This window comes from Rana temporaria, chromosome 13, assembly GCF_905171775.1.
Source record: "Rana temporaria chromosome 13, aRanTem1.1, whole genome shotgun sequence".
Classification (NCBI taxonomy): Eukaryota; Metazoa; Chordata; class Amphibia; order Anura; family Ranidae; genus Rana; species Rana temporaria.
The window spans coordinates 32,510,112-32,533,074 of NC_053501.1; the positions used below are offsets into that span (position 1 = coordinate 32,510,112).

Consider the following 22,963-nt stretch of genomic DNA (forward strand, 5'->3'; position numbering starts at 1 on the left):
TAATAGGTGCAACACCACCTTGCCTAGAACAATGCCATTATTTATAAAAAGTATACGAGGCCTTCTCATGTGGACCTACCAGCCAGTTTTGCAGCTGGACCGTAGTGGGACGCTAGTCCTCCACCTCTGGCTCTCACCCTCCTCTCCCGTTCCCACTTGTAAACACAGAAGCGTTATGTATTACAAGGGACAGCTGTGCTTTCTGCGGCTTTTGGATGTAACAGATCCCTCACGGTGGGGCCAGATTTCCAGAATGTGAGAACCAAAACAATCTCCCTGCAAGGCATGGCAGAGCCGCCTACACAGGGAGATATAGCAGAGCCAAATACACAGGTAGTAGAGAGCCACCTCTACACAGGGCTGTACTAGAGATGCCTACATAGGGAGATACTGTCAGATGTGGGGAGTTGGGTTGGTGTTCCACCCCTGAACTCTGCACGTAGCGCACCCTAGATACATCCATCCCTTTGGGAGAAAACATACTGATGTGTTCAGTGATGAAATAGAGTTTGACACCCGTTCTAGGAAATATAAGGAACATCGGGCTAAGGCCGGGTTCACATATGTGCAGCTGCAGTTCCCAGCATAGGGTCGAGCGTGTTCCTGTTCACTGGTTAAGGTGCAAATCAGGTCCAAATGTTTGCCTGAATTCGCACTTGAACGGGACCCAAAGACGCACAGGACCCTTTTGAAATGTGGACCGCGCCCGCCATGGACATGTGTATACCAGCTCCATTGCGTGCTGGGCACACTCGCATGTCATGCGAATTGGATGTGGGGAAACCACTGAAGTTTTGATTGTGCTTTTTACACTTGCGGTGAGCTTCTGTACTGGAGGCTGTGCGCCATAGCTGCCAAGATGCTGGGGTTGATGTACAAAAACTGGAGTGTGCAAAATCTGGAGCAGCTCCAGGTTTTATTGTCAAAGCTTAAATAAACAAGCTGAAGTTGGCTACCATGCAGAGCTGCACCAGATTTTGCACTATATGCACAGCTCTCAACTATATCCATTTTAAAAAGTACATTTAGAAATGGCAAAAAAAAAAAAAAAAACACACACACAACACACATACACCTATTTGTGTGTTCCACTTTGATGTCCTACCTCACACTGGTTAAGATCATTCTGCAAGCTCTCCCTCCACTTGTCTCTCTTATGACATGCTTGGTCCCAGCGGGAATTCACCTCATGCAGTCTACTCAGAAGACTTTCACTCTCCACATCATCTGCCTGCTGGAACTCTTTACTGCTCAGGTTTGCGGAAAGAACCAGAGCTTTATAATGATCAAATGCCTTCAAAGTATCCTGAAAGAAAAAAACAGCAATAAATTGCCTCGAAAGCCACATGTTGACTATTGTCCATTATATTCAGCCTGTAATTGTACTTTCATATACTTGTATATTTTGTTTTCCAGGCAGTCATAAAACACAACAATTAATGCATCTTGGTATTCATTAATCATCAAAAGTGCTGTTGAAATGCAACAATTGTATGTCTACTAAATTTGACTTGCTATTGGCCTCTTGCAATCCCCTAGACATCAGACTGAGAGGTAATTAGTTGTGCTGCATACAAATATGCTGGCAATAAAACATACGGATAGGAGTGGAGAGCAAAGTAAACAGAGGGATGACCATGTCACTATGTGACCACTGTTTAGTTGGCAGGCTGGTGGCGAGAGGACAACACAGTATTTCTTATAATTGGTGTCACTCTCCTGGACCTGTTGTGTAAATCCAAGCCAAGTGGAATTACAATTTTTATAGGGGGGTAAAACTGTTGTGTTCTATTTAGTTTATGTCAGGGATATGCAATTAGCGGACCTCCAGCTGTTGCAGAACTACAAGTTCCATGATGCATAGCAAGACTCTGACATCCACAAGCATGACCCCCAGAGGCAGAGGCATGATGGGATTTGTAGTTTTGCAACAGCTGGAGGTCTGCTAATTGCATATCTCTGGTTTATGTTTTAGCTGCTTGCCTAGAGTTCATCTTTCACTCTTGTTGCCCGCATTCACTTTTCTGTGCCCTGCACAGAACACTGCAAGTTGTAAATCCCAGTCATACACACTGCAGCCAACAGGAGCCTCAAGAGAGAAGCAGTGCATTACGAGATCTGCCAACATTTTAGAACATTTAAAAAATAAAATCAGAACAAATTTAAAAACTAAGTCATGTGGCCCTCTCACTTCTCCTGCGGTACCCCCTTTTCTCTGCCCCCACCTTATCTCAGCACTCAGCAGCAGAGAAAAAAATGGAACAACTCCGGCAGATTCTGCACTTCTCCGTACAGCTGCAGCATCCTCTCATTTCCACCTTCAGCAGACTCCAGGAGCTGACTCCAGCCCCCTCTGGTCCTCCTCCAGACCCTGCACTTCCTGCTTCCCAGCTCTGCACCTAGCATTTTCCTGGCAGAAGCACATGTTAAAGGGGTGCACTGATTTATAAGAGGGGGGGACCGGACTCTTGCCATCTGATGTAAGGGTGGGTGAGGTACTCTGGACATCTAGCCTTAGAGATACAACCGGCCCTTTAAGGACAACCATAATGCTGATGTGACCCGCAATGAAATCGAGTTCGATACACCTGTGAGCTCACATCCCACTTCACAACCACAATGCAGAAGGATGTGAACTACAAATGGATCACTTACAGTCCACGTGTTTCCATTTTGCCTATTGTATATTATATATACACAGTATCTCACAAAAGTATTTTGTAAATATTTTATTATATCTTTTCATGTGACAACACTGAAGAAATTACACTTTGCTACAATGTAAAGTAGTGAGTGTACAGCTTGTATAACAGTGTAAATCTGATGTCCCCTCAAAATAACTTAACGCACAATGTCTAAACCGCTGGCAACAAAAGTGAGTACACCCCTAAGTGAAAATGTCCAAATTGGGCCCAATTAGTTATATTCCCTCCCCGGTGACTTGTTACTGTTACAAGGTCTCAGGTGTGTTAAACTTGGTGTTATCGCTCTCACTCTCTCATACTGGTCACTGAAAGTTCAACATGGCACCTCATGGCAAAACCCTCCCTGAGGATCTGAAAAAAATAATTGTTGTTCTACATAAAGATGCTCGAGGCTATAAGAAGATTGCCAAGACCCTGAAACAGGGCTTCAGCATGGTGGCCAAGACCATATAGCAGTTTAACTACTTACCTACTGGGCACTTTCACCCCCTTCCTGTCCAGCCCATATTTCAGCGCTGTCACACTTTGAATGACAATTCCGCTATCATTCTACACTAACTATGTGGAATTTTTATAATTTTCTTCACACAAATAGAGCTTTTTGGTGGTATTTAATCACCGCTGGTATTTTTATTTTATTTTTACAAAAAAAGTTTGTTTGTGTCAGTAAATTTTGTAAATAAGTAATTTTTTTCCTTCACTGATGTGTGCTGATGAGGAGGCACTAATAATTTTAAAATTATGGGCACTGGTAGGTGGCGTTGATGAGCACTGACGGGCAAAAATCGATGAGCATTGATGGGAAAGCACTGATGGGCACCAAAAGCCAGCACTGACTGGCTTCAATAATGGGCACCGATTGCTGGTACTTCTAGCGCTCTAATGTAATCAGGGCACTGACTAGTGCCTGGATTAAATGTCTCACGAGGAGATGTCGCCGATTGGCTCTCCTTGCCACACATTCTGTCAATGTGAGGCGAGGAGCACCGATTACCGACATTTCCCTGTTTACATGTGACCAGCTGTGATTGGACACAGCCGACCAGGGGGTGGTCTTTGGAAATGGACGTATCAGTGCTGCCAGCATTGCTGCAGAGGTTGAAGGGGTAGCGGGTCAGCCTGTCAGTGCTCAGACCATATGCCGCACACTGCATCAAATTGATCTGCATGGCTGTCGTCCCAGAAGGAAGCCTCTTCTAAAGATAATGCACAAGAAAGCCTGAAAACAGTTTGCTGAAGACAAGTAGACTAAGGACATGGATTACTGGAACCAGGTCCTGTGGTCTGATGAGAACAAGATAAACTTATTTGGTGCAGATGGAGCCAAGCGTGTGTGGCGGCAACCAGGTGAGGAGTACAAAGACTCTTGCCTACAAAGTTTGTCTTGCCTACAGTCAAGCATGGTTGTTGGGTCATCATGGTCTGTGGCTGCATGAGTGCTGCTGGCACTGGGGAGCTACAGTTCATTGAGGGAACCATGAATGGCAACATGTACTGTGACACAGCATGATTCCCTTGCCTTCGGAGACTGGGCCGTAGGACAATATTCCAACAGAATGACCCCAAACACACCTCCAAGACGACCACTGCCTTGCTAAAGAATCTAAGGGTAAAAGTGATAGACTGGCCAAGCATGTCTCAAGACCTAAACCCTATTGAGCATCTGTGGGGCATCCTTAAACAAAAGATGGAGGAGCGCAAGGTCTCTAACATCCACCAGCTCCGTGACAACATCACAGAGGAGTGGAAGAGGACTCCAGTAGCAACCTGTGAAGCTCTGATGAACTCCATGCCCAAGAGGGTTAAGGCAGTGCTGGAAAATAATGGTGGCCACACAAAATATTGACACTTTGTGCCAAATTTGAACATTTTCACTTAGGGGTGTACTCACTTTTGTTGCAAGTGGTATAAACATTAATGGCTGTGTGTGGAGTTATTTTGAGGGGACAGCAAATTTACACTGTTATACAAGCTGTGCACTCACTACTTTACATTGTAGCAAAGTGTCATTTCTTCAGTGTTGTCACATGAAAAGGTATCATAAAATATTTACAAAAATGTATGGGGTGTACTCACTTAATGAGATCCTGTATGTTTGACATTTATAGGGAGAGCTTGCAAGCTCTACTCAGATAGTGGATGCATCTTATGAATATAGTGAAGTACTTTCATAATGTAAATATTTGAAATCTGCGCCCATCATCGGATCGCACGGAATCTCATGGGCGTTTGATAGTCTTATCATTTATACTGGTTTTAAATGAGCTGCAAAGTTGCTATGCCACCATCTGTGTAGACCGCATTTATCCCTTACACCACAAGCTCAATAATGTAACCTTTTATCTTGACAATTTATTGAATCAGCTCAAGTTTAGAACTCCGCTTACGTACCTTAAACTGCTTCACTTTGTGCTCCAGTTCTTGGATGGATGTAGATGGCTTTAGTTTTTCAGCATTGTCAAGCTCGGCTTCGGTCTTTTCAAGCCACAGTGAAATATTATCCAAATCGGAATTAAATTGCTGCCACTGCTGTAAATTCTGCTTTGCACTTAGCTCGTTGCTTAAGCTCTGAGCCTGAATAATCTCCCAGCGTTCAATAACACCTGCAGAAACCCCCCCAAAAAAACACGTATTATAAAACAAGTCGTTCCAACTAAGAGAGCAAGATGTCCTGCTGTCTATGCAGGGAACACAAAAGCAAGTTATTTACAATATAATGGTAGCTCAAAGGACGAAGATTTAAACACTATGGGGTAGATTCACAAAGGAGATACGATGGTGTATCTCCAGATACGCCGTCGTATCTCCGAGTCTGGCCGGTCGTATCTATGCCCCAGATTCATAGAATCGGTTACGCATAGATTTCCATTAGATCCGACCGGCATAAGTCTCTTACGCCGTCGGATCCTAACTGCATATTTACGCTGGCCGCTAGGGGCGTGTATGCCGATTTACGTCTAGAATATGTAAATCCGCTAGATACGCGAATTCACGAACGTACGCCCGGCCGAAGCTATACAGTTATGCCGTTTACGTTAGGCTTTTCCCGGCGTAAAGTTACCCCTGCTATATGAGGCGTATATGCGGCGTACCAATGTTAAGTATGGCTGTCGTTCCCGCGTCGAAATTTGAAAAATTTACGTCGCTTGGGTAAGTCGTCCGTGAATGGGGCTGGACGTCATTAACGTTCACGTCGAAACCAATACGTCCTTGCGGCGTACTTTGGAGCAATGCACACTGGGAACTTCCACGGACGGCGCATGCGCCATTCGTGAAAAACGTCAATCACGTCGGGTCAGGGTTAATTTACATAACACACGCCCACCTCTTCACAATTTGAATTAGGCGGGCTTACGCCGGCCTATTTACGCTACGCCGCCGCAACTTCTTTTGAGAATACGGCACTTGCCTGTAAAAGTTGCGGAGGCGTAACGTAAATAGAATACGTTACGCCCGCACAAACATACGCCATTCTACGTGAATCTACCCCACTATTGTCTCCTAGCAGTGTAATATACACTTAGATTTGATTTGGGCATTAAAGGACAATTAGACAAATACAAGCAAGTTATGTTAAATATACATTTCTGGGACTCGGAAGAACCGAGTATTTAAAAACGGAATGAAATGACCGTGCCCCTGTGTAGAAGTCCAACTCTATAAAGACATGGTTTGATGTAGAGCAGGGGTGCCCAACCAGTGGCCCCGGGGGCCACATGTGGCACACGGAGTCAATTGATGTGGCAGGTGACCTCTTGCTCTGGGATGGCAGGTTGGCATAAGCCAATCCTTTATGTTTAGTGCCAACTCCTGTCACAGGTGGAGCGATACCAAATTCTCTCTGCCTGGGACAGCAACAGCTGGTGATACCTGAATGGAAGACTATTATTAAAAGTAAGTTTAATACTAATATCACAGTGTATATATGGACATATGTATTCTGCAGTGGTTACTGGGCTGCTTTCAAACTGATCTGCAGGTGCAGCGCAGAACACCTGCAGGTTACCTGCACTGAGCCATAGACTTCTGTTATTATCTGTGGGTTTGCACTTCAGAAAGTGCACTACACCTGCAGGATATAATAGAAGTCTAAGTGCAGCTTACCCGCAGGCAAGCCACAGGTGCACTGCGCTGCACTCTTGTGGGAGTTTACTGCAGCGCATCAGTGTGAAAGCAGCCTTGGGCCCCTTTGACACAATCAGTCTGACCCAATTGAACCCTTTGTTCACCTCTATTGAGCTACAGATGTAAACAAACTTGTGGCCATTTACACCCACCTACCTCTAATTCGATCCGTTAAAAAAAAAAAAAAACAGAAGTTAAATGTCAAGGGTGTTGTTTAATGCCAAAATTGGATCCAAAGATGCAAAGTCACCAGCACTCCCAATAGGTGTGATCCATTTTTTTTTTTTGTGACGTCAGTGTCACATAAGGAATAAAAAAAAATAATGAAGTTTTGAGTCCATTCAGGGTACCTTTCGCAAGGCAACAACCATATTGCCTTGAAAAAGTGACTCTTTAAAGCCCCAAAATATTGGTTTCTAACTTCTTATGTGGTACCGTCTTCACAAACACATGAAACATCTATTTGGAGTGATGGTTATTTTGCACCTTTGCATTCTTCTCATCCAATATTAGTATGTGACCTCACAAATCCTCTTTTGGCCAAATGGACACAAATCCTTACAGACACTGCAAAATCCTGTGGAAAAACTTCCCAGAAGGATGGAGGCTCCAAAAAAGGAGGCCAACTCCACATCGCTGTCCATGATTTTGTAATGGATGTCCAAAAAAATATGTTTGTGATGGCCAGGTGTCTACAAACGTCTGACCATAGAGTGTATCTCTGTACAGGTGTGGACACTTTCTCAGCAGAGCTTTCACACACAATTTGTGTTTTAAGTTTGGTGACCCTAAAGCATAGTGCAGATGCTCAGTACTGAATATTTGTCCTTCTATTAGGGAACCGACTATCCCTGTTGACCATGAGGGTCAGATTGTCTTTTGTTTCTAAGGGCCAGATCCACAGCCAGGCGGCGCAGCGGAACGTAACCTATTTAGGTTACACCGCCGCAAATTTTCGGGCAAAGTGCCCGATCCACAAAGCACTTACCTTGAAATTTGCGGTGGTGTATCCTAAATCCGTCCGGCGCAAGGCGGGCCAATTCAAATGGGGCGAGTCCCATTTAAATTAGGCGCGCTCCTGACGCAATTTCCCCGACGTGCTTTGCGCGAAGTTACGTTGCGCCGAGTTTTGTGAATCGCGACGTGTAAAAAAAAAAAATTTGACAGCGACGCGGGAAAGACGGGTATACTTTTACATGGTGTACTAACTTTACACTTTGTAAAAGTAGCCTTATCTTTGCGACGGCAAACTAACACTTACGGCGACTTAACGAAGGGAAAAAGCTTTGTGGATCTAATTTGCATACCAGACGCTGAATTACGACGAGAAATGCCCCCAGCGGCAGCCGCGGTACTGCATCCTAAGATCCGACAGTGTAAGTCCATTACACCTGTCGGATCTTAGGACTAGCTATGCGTAACTGATTCTATGAATCAGCCGCATAGTTAGAAACAGGGATACGACGGCGTATCAGCAGATACGCCGTCGTATCCCTTTTGTGGATCTGGCCCTAAGTGCTGTATGGAAAACTGAAAATAAGCTGAATGGTGGGGCTACCAGCAACAAGAACTTCTCCATTTGGGTTTTGTTTGCGGTTCCCTGCAAATTATTGCACAAGAGCCAAGAGAACTCCAGGCAGATATTAAATACACAAATAATGCAGCTTTGTATCAATTGAAGCATACAGTATGTCAAGGCTAAAAAATAAAAATGCAGTACATTTCTGCACTACATGTACAGCACGCATCCAGTTTTTATCCTACAGCTATAAGACTTCTGAATAGGGAATGGAAAAAATTGAGATCTGCCTCTGGCAATCTCCAGTACAGCAGCACTCAGAATGGATGAGAGAGAAGCAGCTTAAGGACTCAATCACTTGTGCTGCACTATTCGTTCAGACAGTAGAAAGATGAGCTCAATTGTCTACTGCTTCTCCTTTTATAGTCTAATCAGAGACTGGGGACACGCCCGGTGTTGCACAACTGCAGCAGGGAAAATTCTGTGTAAATCACAGAACTGGATAGGAATGCAAATCCTTTGTCAGGTATAACAGCTCCCTTATATGCATTAAATTTGTGTTTTTGGCAATTTATGCGTAGTTCAGATTTTTGGATTGTAGATTTATGCCATTTTACTTAATGGTTTCCGTTTTGTATTTTAGCACATTAAGCAAATCTGTCAGGTCAGTTGTGTTACAGGTTTACTAGCCGACTACTCCAGGAGGTATAAAAATAGACTCCAATAAGTGGATAATGAAGGAATCAGCATCCCAAGATGTGTAATTGGATGAACGACTTAAAAGAAGATAACAAAAAGAAAAGAAAAAAAAACACACACACCACAAATGTGTGCAGTTGAAAGCCATTTTTTTCAGTTGCTAGTGGGACTTGGCTAGAGATTAGCACCATCAAACTTGCTCAGGGGTGGCCAGACCACTTAAAACAAAACTGAAGTTCTGCTGTAAGAAACACTGAGCAAGCAGGTTTTTAGTGCAGGAGAGATATGCACGGTCTATTCTGCAATAAAAAGCCCCAACATGCCGTCTTCTCTGGTGCCGTAAACTGAGCTGTGCATGTGCAGCTCAGATTACAGAGCCAGGCTGGTCTTTGAATGCTGGGATGACCAGCTCCTGTGCATTGCCAAAGAAGAGCCCTAAAGACCATTGGACAAGTTAGTATTCATCCCTTAGTTTCACTTTAAAGGGAGTCTATAAAGGATGGAGACCACCATTGCTGATCTTAATATATGATAGTTTACAAATCATTAGATGTGGTGGCTAAATTTGTTACGATGGACGCTTTTTTTGGGGGATTAAGCTTATTGACAAAGGAGTGCGTCCTGAGTTCTATCTACCAGTGCGCATGCTCTGAAACGCCATTGCAACCCACCAGTGACGTCATCACGCCCGGCGTCACCTTCCAGCCCGCATCAGCCTGATCCAAGCCTCGGTTTCATCGGCGTGGTCCCAGAGATCGTGCTGGTTAGGATTTCTCCCCCACAGGCAGAAAAGTCAGCTCTTCAGTGAACACCACGCCAGAATCGTGCCTTACTTCCTTAATCTCCATGCCAGTGGATAATGCACCCGTATCTCATTAACATGTTTACAATTCTAACCTAGAGGTCCCTGTGTTTCTCTAATCATTTGCATATCTGGAGTCTACATTCAACTCCCACCTAAAAGGCTGCCAAGGTTGTTTTGGACTGCTAAAGTAATCTACACAGGTCTCCCCTCTTCATATCTCCCCCTCCACATATACTGCGTATCCACCGCAAGGACTTACTGATGGACTAATGTATTAAATCTCATACTATTTAGCAGCACCACTACCGTTTTTTTTTTTGTCAGAAGGTCTGTTGCCTGTAGAAGACCCTCATCGGCATCTTCTCCTCAGCTATTTGTGGGTGCCATTCTTCAATTGTCTCGATTGGAGGACATAACTCCTGTGCATGATCAAGAATCCAATCATCCTGGCACAAAGGCACTATGTTGGGAATGTATACAAAGCTGTGAATGCGCAGCTCAGTGTACATTTAAAAAAAGACCTGTAGGCAAATTTATTTTATTGGAATTTTTATTAGTTTGCAATGAAGAGCCTGCCCACTCACATTTATTTGAATCCAGACTAAGATCAACCTACCAGGAGATAGTATACTACAGTTTAAAAGCAAGCGTAAGAGTCGGTTCACATGTACGGACAAACGGCCTGTTTATTACAAGTCCGTTTACGTATTCATCCGATTCCCCATAGGGGATAGCGGAGGAGAGACAGGGCGGTCTCTGCACTGTGTGGGGGGACCACCCTGTCCGCCGACAGCTCAGCGGGGATTAACGGAGGAATCCGCGCTGAGCCAAACGGGCTAACGGAGCAGATCAATACGGATCCGCTCCGTGTGAAAGAGCCCTTAGTGTTACTGAGTGAAAAGCCATAAACGTTTTTTGTGGTTAAAATTAGAAATGTAAACATGTTCTATCCTATTATACCTGAATGGGTCTCTGAGCTGTAAATTCCTCGAAATCCTTGGTCTTCAGCCTGTTCATGCGTGGTACCTGATGTCCTCACGTCGGCCTTTCTAGAAGGAGTGGAAGTGGACATTTGCCCATTCTATAAACACAAAAAGCACAGTCATTAGTCAGCTGAAACATTGCAATATTTCCCCCCTTTACCAGTAGCTAACAATATAAAACTTACAGTAGACGCATCTATTGAGGCTTTGATTCCCATTGTAGCAGATATCAGATCCTGTGCAGTCTCATTTTGTTTGTACTCTGGCTTTACAACTGCCATGTGCTTTTCTGGAGAATGCCATGATGGAGTCTCCAATCCGGATGTCCCTGTAATAGCAGATTATTATTATTGATGGAAAGTATGGGGCATTGTGGAAAGTGGTGCCACTGAACAATGCCAACCAGTCGTCTTACAGGCACCACCATACACTTACCAGCAGCAGCATATACGAGAAAAGCATGGATGAAGGATACGAGACATACCCAAATCAAGATTATATGACATTTTAAGAGACAAAGCTGATGTAAAAGGTTAGATCGGTATTACTTATAATGAATGGCTTAGCACAATGTTGCCAAATGCCCATGCAAACCACATGATATATAAAAAAAAAAAAGATGTAATTATAACTGCACCTTTCTGATGGGTTTAGATATTGTAAAGCAGGATGGGGAAGCAGCAAACAGCCACAAAATCCATTATCTATAGTTGATTCTATCATCCTCATCGGGGAAGCTTCAAACTCATGTCATGGCGTTCTCTGTATAGATATGTACTGTTAAATGTTCACAACATTTCACATGTCTACAGTTTCCCTTTGGCAACAAGCAAACATTTAATAATTTCCGGTTTGGTGCAACTAAAGCCAACTCCAACCAATCATTTTATTTTGTTCTGGATAAGCATGGAAGGGTTAGATCATTTTTATTGTCCACGATACATTTCTCTTCACTTTCTGTCCTGAAATCTCTCTGATGGGATCAAAGACTAAAATGAGAACACATTCTGCAATCGGTGGGGGAAGGGTTAGATTATTAACTAAGATTAGATTAGGGTTAGATTATTAAAAAAAGAGTAAGCAAAAAAGATCTAATGAATATCAAGCGTAAGCAGCGCTAAACATTTAAAACACAATACATCTAATAACAATATGTGAATCCAGGTGAGGATCAATTCAGAATATCGATGCGACAGTTCATATGAAAAGCATCAGCTGTTTGGACGTTCGACCATCATCACACCAAGTGATTACGCTGCCTTTAGGAGTTGCACCCAAACTCCCAATAAACAACCGCCTTTGTGATCCCTGCAAAAAGGACATCAGCCCGGAATTCCAGCGCCGATCAACCAAAAGGATATCGAGCGTTCTGGTCGTATGGTTCGCCTAGACCAAGTAATTCTGCCCAAAGATTTTGGCTTACTTGGTCTGGGCAAACCATAGGAACAGAACGCTCTATATTCTTTTGGTTGATCGACACTGGAATTCTGGGGTGATGTCCTTTTTGCAGGGGTCGCAAAGGCTTAACATACAGGCATAGCGGTTGTTTATTGGGAATTCAGTGAGTGCAACTCCTGAAAGCCGGTTCACACAGGGGCAACCCGACTTACAGCGTGACTTTGCAAAGGCAACTTCAGCATGACTTGGAGCAACTTACAACGCGACTTAAAGTTGCCTCCAGGACAGGTGACTTTGCCAGTGGCCAATCACAGAATAATCAGCTCTCTGGGAGGGAGGGGTTTGCCTGAGTAAACTATTTTCTTTTCCTGTAAAGTTGCTTCAGTTAAGACAGCGATCCGACTTTGGAGGCAACTTCCATTGAAATCAATGGGTACAAGTTGCTTAGAAGTCGCCTTGAAGTAGTACAGGAGACTTTTCTGAAGTCGGAGCGACTTCAGTACTGTGCATTAAGACGGCTCTTATTCACTTCAATTGAATTTCTCATGTCGCGCGACACAAGTCGGATCCCAAGTCGCGGTAGTGTGAACCGACACTTAGGAGCGTAATCACTTGGTGTGGTGATGATCGAACATCCCAACAGCTGATGCTTTTCATATGAACGGTCGCATAGATATTCCAAATTAATCCTCACCTGGATTCATATATTATTAGATTTATTGTGCTTTAAAATGTTTAGCGCTGCTTAACCACTAGCCGCCGTAGTTAGACGGCGGCAGGTCGGCTCGGCTGCGCGAGATCACGTAGCTATACGTCATCTTGCATTTCAGCCAACAGGGGCGCCCAGCTCGCCCCTGGTGCCGACGCGCATGCTCAGCGGTCGCGATCACCGCCGGGCACCCACGATCGCTCGTTACAGAGCGAGAACCGGGAGCTGTGTGTCTAAACACACAGCTCCCGGTCCTGTCAGGGGGAGAAATGACGGATCGTCTGTTCATACAATGTATGAACAGCGATCAGTCATTTCCCCTAGTCAGTCCCAGCCCCCCTTCAGTTAGAACACACCCAGGGAACATAAATAACCCCTTCCCCGCCCCCTAGTGTTAACCCCTTCCCTGCCAGTGGCATTTTTATAGTAAACAATGCATTTTTATAGCACTGATCACTATAAAAATGCCAATGGTCCCAAAAATGTGTCAAAAGTCTCCGCCATAAGGTCGCAGTACCGATAAAAATCGCTGATCACCACCATTACTAGTAAAATAAAAATATTAATAAAAATGCCATAAAACTATCCCCTATTTTGTAGACGCTGTAATTTTTGCGCAAACCAAACGCTTATTGCGATTTTTTTTTTACGAAAAATATGTAGAAGAATATGCATCGGCCTAAACTGAGGGAAATTTTTTTTTTATACAAAAAGTAAAAATATTCATTTTTTTCAAAATTGTCGCTCTATTTTTGTTTATAGCGCAAAAAATAAAAACCGCAGAGGTGATCAAATACCACCAAAAGAAAGCTCTATTTGTGGGGGGAAAAAAGGACGCCAATTTTGTTTGGGAGCCACGTCGCACGACCGCGCAATTGTCAGTTAAATCGACGCAATGCCGAATCGCAAAAAGGGGCCCGGTCATTGACCAGCAATATGAAGCTGAAGTGGTTAAGTTTGAAGGACTATTCATTAGATTTTTTTTCCTTTCTCTTTTTACATGTTTTGTACTAATAGAGCAGCTGCTTAGTTTAATTAGGACTATCTTTATACCCAAGTGCTGGAAAAGGGACCCTGTTTACTTCCTTTTTAAAATGATAATTTTTATTGTCTACAGTACATTTTTCTTCACTTTCTGTCCTGAAATCTCTCTGATGGGACCAAAGGTTAAAACAAGAACACATTCTGCGATTGGTGGGGAAGGGTTGGAACCTCTGGCAATATTTTTTTGCAGCCTGTACCTTCAAAGTCCAGTTTTTGTACAGGGACATGATTTCCCAATGGGGGTCAAAACAAAAAGAAAAAAAAAAGAAAGGGGGTTGATTTGCTAAAGGTAAAAATATAATGTGCACTGCAGTTGCTGTAGATCTTAATTTTCCTTGCATGTGATTGAGTATTCTTTGCAAAGCGCTGCTTTACCTAATTTACCAAGCTCTGGAGCAACTGGACTTACAGTGCACAGTTTACTTGCCTTTAGTAAATCAACCGCAAATTTTAACTGTTCCTTATAATCATCCAAAACTACAAAAAAAGAAAAAAAGAAAAAAAAGAAGAAGAAAACTAACTGGAGTATAGAAAGTATAATCAATAAGACAGCTAAACAATTTACAGATTCGGCCAATCCTCAGTTGAAGTCCATTAGTGACGAAACGTGTATGGTGCCCGCAACGTCATCACGCTATACACAACGAGACGGTGTTACGAACTTTACAGGAACTTTCGTTTTTTTATCTTTGAGCAATATCGGATTACCAGCCATTACTCTGCATATCAATAGGTTTTGGGGAGACCTCATTCTCTGGGCTAGGTGTGAGACTGTTTATTACAGTCATGGCTTTCCGGTAAGCAGGATACCATACACTTGGGCGTTTCCTCTGAAAATCACATAGTCTACGGGAAGATTTGTGTCACTTACTATTTTCCAGCAATCACTTTGGTTTACTTTGGCAATCAATTTCTCATGGACTCTAATCTAATCAGAACCCAAACTGGACTCTACATTAGTTTCCCCCCTTTTTTTTCTTTCAAATTTTTTATGGACAATTATTTATTTTTGAATTAAAAGGTTTAAGGATTGTGTTGATCACTTGAATTGTGTCACCAAGTTTGTGATCAATTATTCAGCGCTGCACTCTTATTTTTTTTTTACAGACATTGCTTCTCCATCCTGCTTTAGTACCATCAAATGTGCAATCACGGTGCAAAAAAGGTCATTGCGGCTTAAATCCAAGTGATTACATTTTTACCCTACTCGTTTGAAATTAAAATGATGTAGAAAAGCTAAATCAACAAAGACAAAAATACACAAAGTGTCAAGCATTGTGTATGTTCATTGGTGTGCAATCTTTTAGAAGGCAGAGGCAAAAAGAGGAAAATAAATAAAATTATGCCACGTCAGAAAAATGCATATATCCCAAGAACATGGGCACACATCAATAATGCTGTTGTACAATCGGTCAGCCAGCAACAGAGATGTGGGTGATGTGCCATGGACATCCAGGGATGTGGTTTGGGACATATGATGCTCACACAAAAAGCAGTAGAGGCAATGGCGCAGATGAAGGGGTATGAGGAAGGAGTAAGCGTGCATCACAGCAATGGTGCCAGAGTGAGACACATGCATTGGGCTGGGGCCTACCGGAAGATGCTTGGACAGTTTTTGTTGTCATTATGACATAGGCCTCTGGACTTTCAGCAATTTCTACATCTGGAAGAAAGCAAGGTCATTTTTTTTCCCCCTCAAAGGAAAGAACATAGACAAAACTGGAAAATGTATAAACTGTTTTTAAATAGATAATAATACAACATTGGTGTAAAGAGATTGTCACTTTGCCCACTCCCAATCCTCTCACACGCTCTCCTTTTGCTCCAGAAGTCATGACCTGTGTAAGCTTTGTGCCAGGAGGTTACAGAGCTTAAACAGGGTTGATGATGTCCTCATCAGATAAGTGTTTGAACCTGGCGATGGGCCACTTGGGCACAAGTGCTACATGCTCCCCCTATACTAAGAAATGCTGGATATCGGCAATGACGCAGCAGGGCATTGTAGCAAAAGGAGTGAAGTGAGGCAGGTGTTGGCTAGAACGAGACTGTCCCTTTTATCCTTCATTGGCAAAGTGACAGATTCTCTTTGGTCAAAAAATAATAAAATCAAATAAACACCAACAACCTTACCTGACAAAGGATTGTAGTAGGCACCCTCCTCGTCATTCTCGTGCATAGAAGATCCACCCACGTCAACAGTTGGATCCCACTCTAGAGGAATGGAGTCTACACTGACTGGAGTTTCGCGGCCTGACCGGTCATGTGGGAGAGGTGGGGGCATCAGGTGGCACAGAGACTGGTGGGAGGTCTCTACTTCAGGGATCGAGGAATGCCAGGAAGAATTCTGAATTTCCCTTGAATCTTCTCCATCTGTATCATTTTCAGAATTTTCTCTTTCTTCCTCGAAATTCTTTACAGGAGTAAAAGAAAAAAAAAGACCTTCTAAGGGAAGTAGAGTATTTTCCTTTATGTGACCATGTTTCTAGGTAAGAAAAAACTGTTGAATCAGAAGCTCCATTTGGCTTGTGGTAAGCTTCTGCTCTATTCAACTCTTCATGTTGTGTTAGATGGTAGTTCTTCCCACCAACCCCAATATCACTGATGTGTACTGTATAAATGTAGGGGTCAGCAGGAGGAACCATAGTGCCCTTGTATGTGTGAGATATGCCTCTTCTACCTAGCATCCTGCTGTCATGCCACCAATTTTTCTTTTTGGAGACCCTATGCTGCAAAGTAGGTGTGATTTATAGATGTATAGTGGTCTTAATTTTTTCTTTCATTTATGAAGATTTAAGTGCAACTTCAAGGAAAGGGGTTTATACTAGGGGCGAGGAAGGGGTTAAATGTGTTCCCTGGGAGTAATTCTTACTGTGGGGAGGGGGACTGACTGGGGGAGGAGACCGATCTGTGTCCCTATGTACAAGGGACACACCATCGGTCTCCTCTCCCTGACAGGACGTGGATCGGCGGGCACAGCTTTTCCGGCGGAGCACATTTGCGGCAGCACGCATCGCGGAAGTTAACAGGACAACGTCCACCCGGCAGGAAGGCACCGCGCTATAGACGTCATACTAAACATTTTGTCAGCATTAGATTTCTACGGACTGACAGGCCCACCTTTCTTACAAATGTAATGAAAACTATGTCTAAATGTAAATTATATCAGCAGATCGTAGATCAGCTTTTAGTCTGACATCATTATACACTCCCATAAAACTATTACTTACCAAACCCCTCGATGTCAGTCTCTCATGGAATCTGTAGACTCGTCCAAATACCTCTTGGCAATATCTGTGAATCTCTTCCAGCTCATCCTCAATAATCACAGCGTCCATGGCCTCGCTCTTCTGGATTAGCTGCTCTCCAAAAACTATCAACTGGTCAATTTTGTTGGTGTTCAGGGTAATTTCTTGTTTAAAACCCTGCAAGACACACATAGCCATAACTAGAACACATAGTTGGAACCACTAAATGAAAGCTTTAATTAGATACCTAAATGTTTCCATTTCCTGCACATTTTTCATGATCTCGCACTCAATACACTAGTTCTGCAGGCTCCTAAATAGATAATGGATCTAGACCCAAGTGCCTCATATCCGACCATGTGTGGTCTAAAGCCTGGTACACACAAGACATGGGCCAATAAAAAATAAATAAAAAAACACGCCGACCATCGGACCATGTGTATGTCAGTCTGACAACTGCTTGGCAGGCTTCTGTCGGACGAGCATGCTGTAAAACCAGCAGCCGACCGACTCCCAGTCAGCGCTCTCAGCCAATGTCAGAAAGCGCTGATCAGAGTGTTCTGGCATGAGGGGGGGGCAGCCCCCTGTCAGAACACAACTGCTCAGCGGGGGGAGATCGCTGTACTAAACTTGCATAGGAGTACAGCAGCTTTAACCAGAGCTGTCAGTTGTTGTTTTTTTTTTCGTTCATAGTGTGTACCAGGCTTTATAAAGACTCCCATAATTCACTTATTCGTCTTACTGTGAAACAGTGAATGGAAAGTCTGCCTTAGATATTTCTTGGTATACTGGCATGCTACTAAAAACTATCATAGGCATGACCAAAATAAATAGCTTTTTATGGTGCAAGCTACATGGGTACCGTTGTGTGTAACAAATTGCTACTGGACACTTAAAATGTACTATAGTAATCAATATGTTTCACAGTATAAGATACTAGTAACTCCTTCACCTAATGCACATAACTTTTTATAGTAGGTACAGTGCTCTTTTTTTGGTTTACTAGACTTGTAAACAACGTATAGCATCTTATTTTGACGATACGTAGATTAAAAACAATATACAGTATAAAATACAAAAAAGGTGTCAATATCATGGGCAACAAAAGAAAAATGTAAACATACAGCCAATTGTTGCATCTTCTCCTCGATGTCGCTTTCTGAGAAATGCTCCACATTAGTAAGCTGCAAGTCCATTTCTGTCAGCCACACCAGGATGCAGTCTCTGGTCCCTTCAAAGTCTTCTCTTTGACTAGTAAAGTGCTGAAGAAAAACAAAGGATTTGAATAAAATAAATTCTACAAAGAGCAAACCTTTAAGTCCACAGCACCTTTACACCAGCATGCCCCTGTTTATTAGCAATTCTGCAATATTCAAAAGTGTAAGGGCTAGTTCACACACCACAACAACGTCCCCCAAATCCATTCCTGCGTGTGCATTTTTAAAACGTTTTCAGATACTTTTTTTTTGTTTTTTTCACTGTACTGGGGTTCAGTGTGTTTTTGATGCATTTTTCCATGTTCTAGAACAGTTCTGTGCTGGAAAAATGCAGCATGTTCTACTTTTTTCTGAAACTGGAACTGCAAGCACTGATGTGAACTATCCTATTGAAAACCATGTAACCTAATTTCTATACATTGTGGATGAAGAAAAAAAATAAAAAGCACTGGAAAACATGTGGTGTGAAGTAGCCCCAAAATGGTAAAATAATGAGAGAAAGAGGTTGGGGGGATTAAAATATACATTTTTTTGGTTAGAGCTTATAGGCTGTGCTGACTTCAATTATATTGCTTAAACTGGCCAAAGATGGAGCGATTTTCTATAACTACAATAGCCACTAGAAATAATTGCATGTAAAATACGACAGGCTGTACCCAAGTTGATCGAATTATCAACTTGGGTACAATCAGCCTGCCTATATATGGTTAGAATCTCAGCTGGTCCCAGCTGGTCCCAGCTGAACTGGCCAAGATTTGAACCTTCTATGGCCAGCTTCAAGTCTTTTAGTAGAGAAGGGTCGGATCAACAGCATATATTGTAGATTACATTCTTTTTTTAGTTTTGTGCAGAGTAAGGAATAGTTACATTCGTAATCCTTTTTCAATTCCTGCCCCCAGAAACATAATTCTTACCAATTCCACCATAAGATAACCCTTGTTCCTACGACAACACTAACATTTGACATTTCCAATCCCTTTTTGTACCAGTGACAATGGTTACAAATAGAGAAGGTGAATCTCTCTAAAGGGGACAGAGACAGCAATAAAACTTAAAAAAGGGTTTAAACACTTTCAACTCTATCCAAAATTCAAGGTTTGGATTTAAAGCCATTTTGATTTGGTCTCAATTGACACCAGCCTCCATACCATACAGGCACCTGTGAAGGTTTAGAAATCTTCGATTGTAAGGTTTTCCCCAAGATGCAAGGCATGCATCTGCTGCCACCAAAATAAGTTTCCAGTTGCTAAGAATGTCTCATTGGTTAGACTTAAGAGGCCAGTTACTAACCGACTGGCGAAAGCGTACAATCACTGACCAGTAGAAACACAGAAAGCTAGTAGGAACACTTGTGTAAAGTTGTCTTCATCAGAACAAAGATGATAGGATTTTGGGAGAGAGGATGGACACAATTATGGAGGAAAAGTGGGCATGTGGACACAATAAAAAAAAAACAGGCTGATAGTAAACAGATTTAGGATAAAACCATGCTCCAAGAGTCAGAGGCCATATAATTGAAGGGGGGGGGGGGGGGTAAAAGGTTCTCAGAAACTTCATAATTTGCTTCATGGCTTATATGAGACTCTCAACCATTTGAACACAGAGGAACCCTTAAAATAACTTTCCTGTTTCAGGGACCCCCTGCTAAAAATGACTAGATCTACAACTCTTGATACATTAGTGTGATGGTCAGTGGAAAGCATGCTCCTTACACTTGTAGTCATTGGGAAAAATTACCCTCTTACAGATCGCTAAAAAGATCAATATTGTCAGAGGAAACTTATCAGAGAGGCAGAAATCATTAATTGCTCAAAGAACCCCTAACAACCTCTGGAGGAACCTTAGGGGTCCATGTATCCCTGGTTGAGAAACCCTGGTTTATTGGATTGTTCAACGATGTACAGGTAGCTTCATGTAAGATTGTATCTCAAGGATGAGAGGATTTACCTGCTTCCATACTGAGAGCTAAAAACTGTCCTAGTAAAAATAGGCGAGGTACTGTATATATGCTGGTAGCAGAGTTGTTAAGCAAAAAACAATTATTTTGGCTGGGCTATAAGTTGTGACAGCCAAACCTTTGTTCTCACTGTACTAAAATCAGACAGATTTACAAAGGCAGATCAATAAACCAGTAGATTAACATCATTGACAAAACCAAGTTGAACTCCTGCTGTGTGTTAGCACCCATGAAGCAGCCTATAGAAGGGCACTTGCCCCCTTTGCCTTACCTTCAGCCTCCTCAGTATGGAAGCCACTCTTCTCTGGAGCTGGTCCCAGCTCTGGTTGCCTTCATGTACCATCTGCTTCAATCTGCTGGCTGCATCAGTGCGATTCTCCCGAGCAAGTCTCCGGTACTGCTTGTTTATAAGTTCCAAATGAGTAAGACGCTCATGAATCTGCCGCTGAAAGGCCTGGATTGACATTTAGAACTAGTAAGTAAAATGTCTACAAACAGAAAAGGAACATTTGCATTAATCTTGACGATTGTGCAGAATTCCATTTCTGTAGATACAAACCTCAAACCGCTTTTGTTCTTCTTTGGCTTTTGTGTACAGTACATCTGAAGAGTCTGGGGAAGCAGCCATTGCTTCAGCTTCTTTAAGCCAGTCATCAAATTTAGAGTAATCCTCCAGGAACTTTTGCCACAAACGCCAAGTTTCCTCAATTCTAAAAAAAAAAAAATGTAATTACAAATTACAAAGAGGCTGAGACGGTCACCAACTATATGAACTTTGCCTATCAGAAATCTGCTGCAATAAAAACCTGGGTTAGGTTCTTTGTCCAATAATAAATAATAATAATAATAATAATAATTATTATTATAATAATAATAGAAAAGAAAGAAGAATCAAAGCTCTAGCCAAAAATTGTATTCAATTTTTTTAAAAAAAGAGCAAGCAGAGCGTTTCCAAAAAAATACGTTTTCATTGTCATCCGTGTTCCCATTGTCATTGGGACAGAAAGTGTCAGAAATATCCAACATTTTACAACCAACACCAGAACACAAGCCTTCCAATAGTACATACAGTATAAGGCAGCAACTGTGCACAGCCAAAAGTGCCTACAATGGGCACGTGAGCATCAGAACTGAACCACATAGTAATGGAAGATGTTGGCCTGGTCTGATGAATTCAAAAATGGTTTGAGTAACACGACGACAAGTTTGTGGATCTCAATCTAATCAAGCATTAGTGGGATGTGCTGGAAAAACAAACCAAGTCCATGGAGGCCTCACCTCACAACTTATAGGACTTAAATAATCTGCTACTGACAGCTTGGAGCCAGATACCACAGCATACCTTCAGAGGACCAGTGCAATCCATGCCACAATGGGTCAGGTCCCATTTATGTAGTGGGAACATGAGTTTATGCACGCTGCGCATAGGGCAGCCCATTAACTTAAATGGGCTGCCCTATGCAGAACAAAAATGCCAAAGAAGCTACAGAACCTTATCAGATGTGCGTTTGGTGTATATGTAGCTCATTTCCTATAGATCAACTGGTGTACAAACCAGCCTGCCCGTACATAGATTGAAAATAAGCTGGTTCTTGCTGAACTTCGATCCATGTATGGCTAGCTTAAGTGTTCAGCCAGAAATGCAGTATTCCTCATTGGAGAGCAACGCTCAACTCTCTCTACTTAGCATGGCTATGACAAACATTGGACATACAGCCAGAAACATGGCATTCAACTTCAATGGGCAGTCAGTACAACCCACTTAATATAGGTAGCCACAGCCAGTATAGGTAGATTTGGAGTCGGTAACCAGTATGCAATAGAACACAGCCATACATAGTATAATATACTGTGAATTTCACCACCGTCACTGGGGTGTAAAGACCACCAATCACAAACACTTTTTGATGTTCTCTGCTATTTTTATACTATATTGGTTTACAGCATCTGCCATTTGTTATTGACGTTCTGGGTCATCTATTGATAATTGGGGTATTATCCATTTGTGTTCAACCTACATATTTATCCTCACCTATGGCTATGAGCAAATACAAGGTACAAGGTGAGTACAGGTTTCTGTGTTAATAGGAAGCGTGTGACAGTCCATAATCATCTCAGAGATGAGCCCAACTGCTCCTTCCAATATAGAGGTGCCAGTTGAGTTGGCCTTGACATCGTCTACAGAAGCTTCATAGAAGGCTTCTTTAGGAGGGCCCAAGAACTAGCTGAACGACTATCTCCCAAACGACCTGAGAATGCTTTACAACCCCGCCCCCCCTTACCGGAGCCGTCTCTCCATAGACATTGTACAGATATTTCTCCATCGTTTATCCAGACTCCGTGTGGTCTGCTGTATGGAGTCACACTCCGTTTCATTGGCACAAGCATCTGTATCATGCAACAGACGCTCACAGATACTTAATACAGAAGACACGCCAGTGCTGTGCAGCTCGATGTCCTTTTGCAAGTCCTGGAAGAGAAAAAAAATTGTAGCCATTAGATTGTTTGTCTTCTAAACGTGTTCCTGTTTGATTAGCTATAAGAAGGATCACAGAAA

The 22,963-nt window shown here is 42.6% G+C and overlaps 1 protein-coding gene across 3 annotated transcripts in view; it reads right to left on the reverse strand.

Moving 5' to 3' along the window:
• Positions 1-22,963, reverse strand: part of SYNE2 (spectrin repeat containing nuclear envelope protein 2) — a 431,618-nt gene that overhangs the window by 14,901 nt on the left and 393,754 nt on the right. For 2 of the 3 annotated variants that reach the window (XM_040333400.1, XM_040333403.1), the window contains 11 exons: positions 22,689-22,876; positions 20,966-21,116; positions 20,678-20,860; positions 18,357-18,494; positions 17,215-17,409; positions 16,118-16,397; positions 15,582-15,650; positions 11,022-11,164; positions 10,814-10,934; positions 5,097-5,308; positions 1,106-1,306 (listed from right to left, as the gene is read on the reverse strand). In XM_040333400.1, coding sequence (XP_040189334.1) covers positions 1,106-1,306; positions 5,097-5,308; positions 10,814-10,934; positions 11,022-11,164; positions 15,582-15,650; positions 16,118-16,397; positions 17,215-17,409; positions 18,357-18,494; positions 20,678-20,860; positions 20,966-21,116; positions 22,689-22,876 — 1,881 coding nt within the window. The remainder of the gene's footprint in view (positions 1-1,105; positions 1,307-5,096; positions 5,309-10,813; positions 10,935-11,021; positions 11,165-15,581; positions 15,651-16,117; positions 16,398-17,214; positions 17,410-18,356; positions 18,495-20,677; positions 20,861-20,965; positions 21,117-22,688; positions 22,877-22,963) is intronic. The other variant, XM_040333402.1, reaches the window with a different exon arrangement.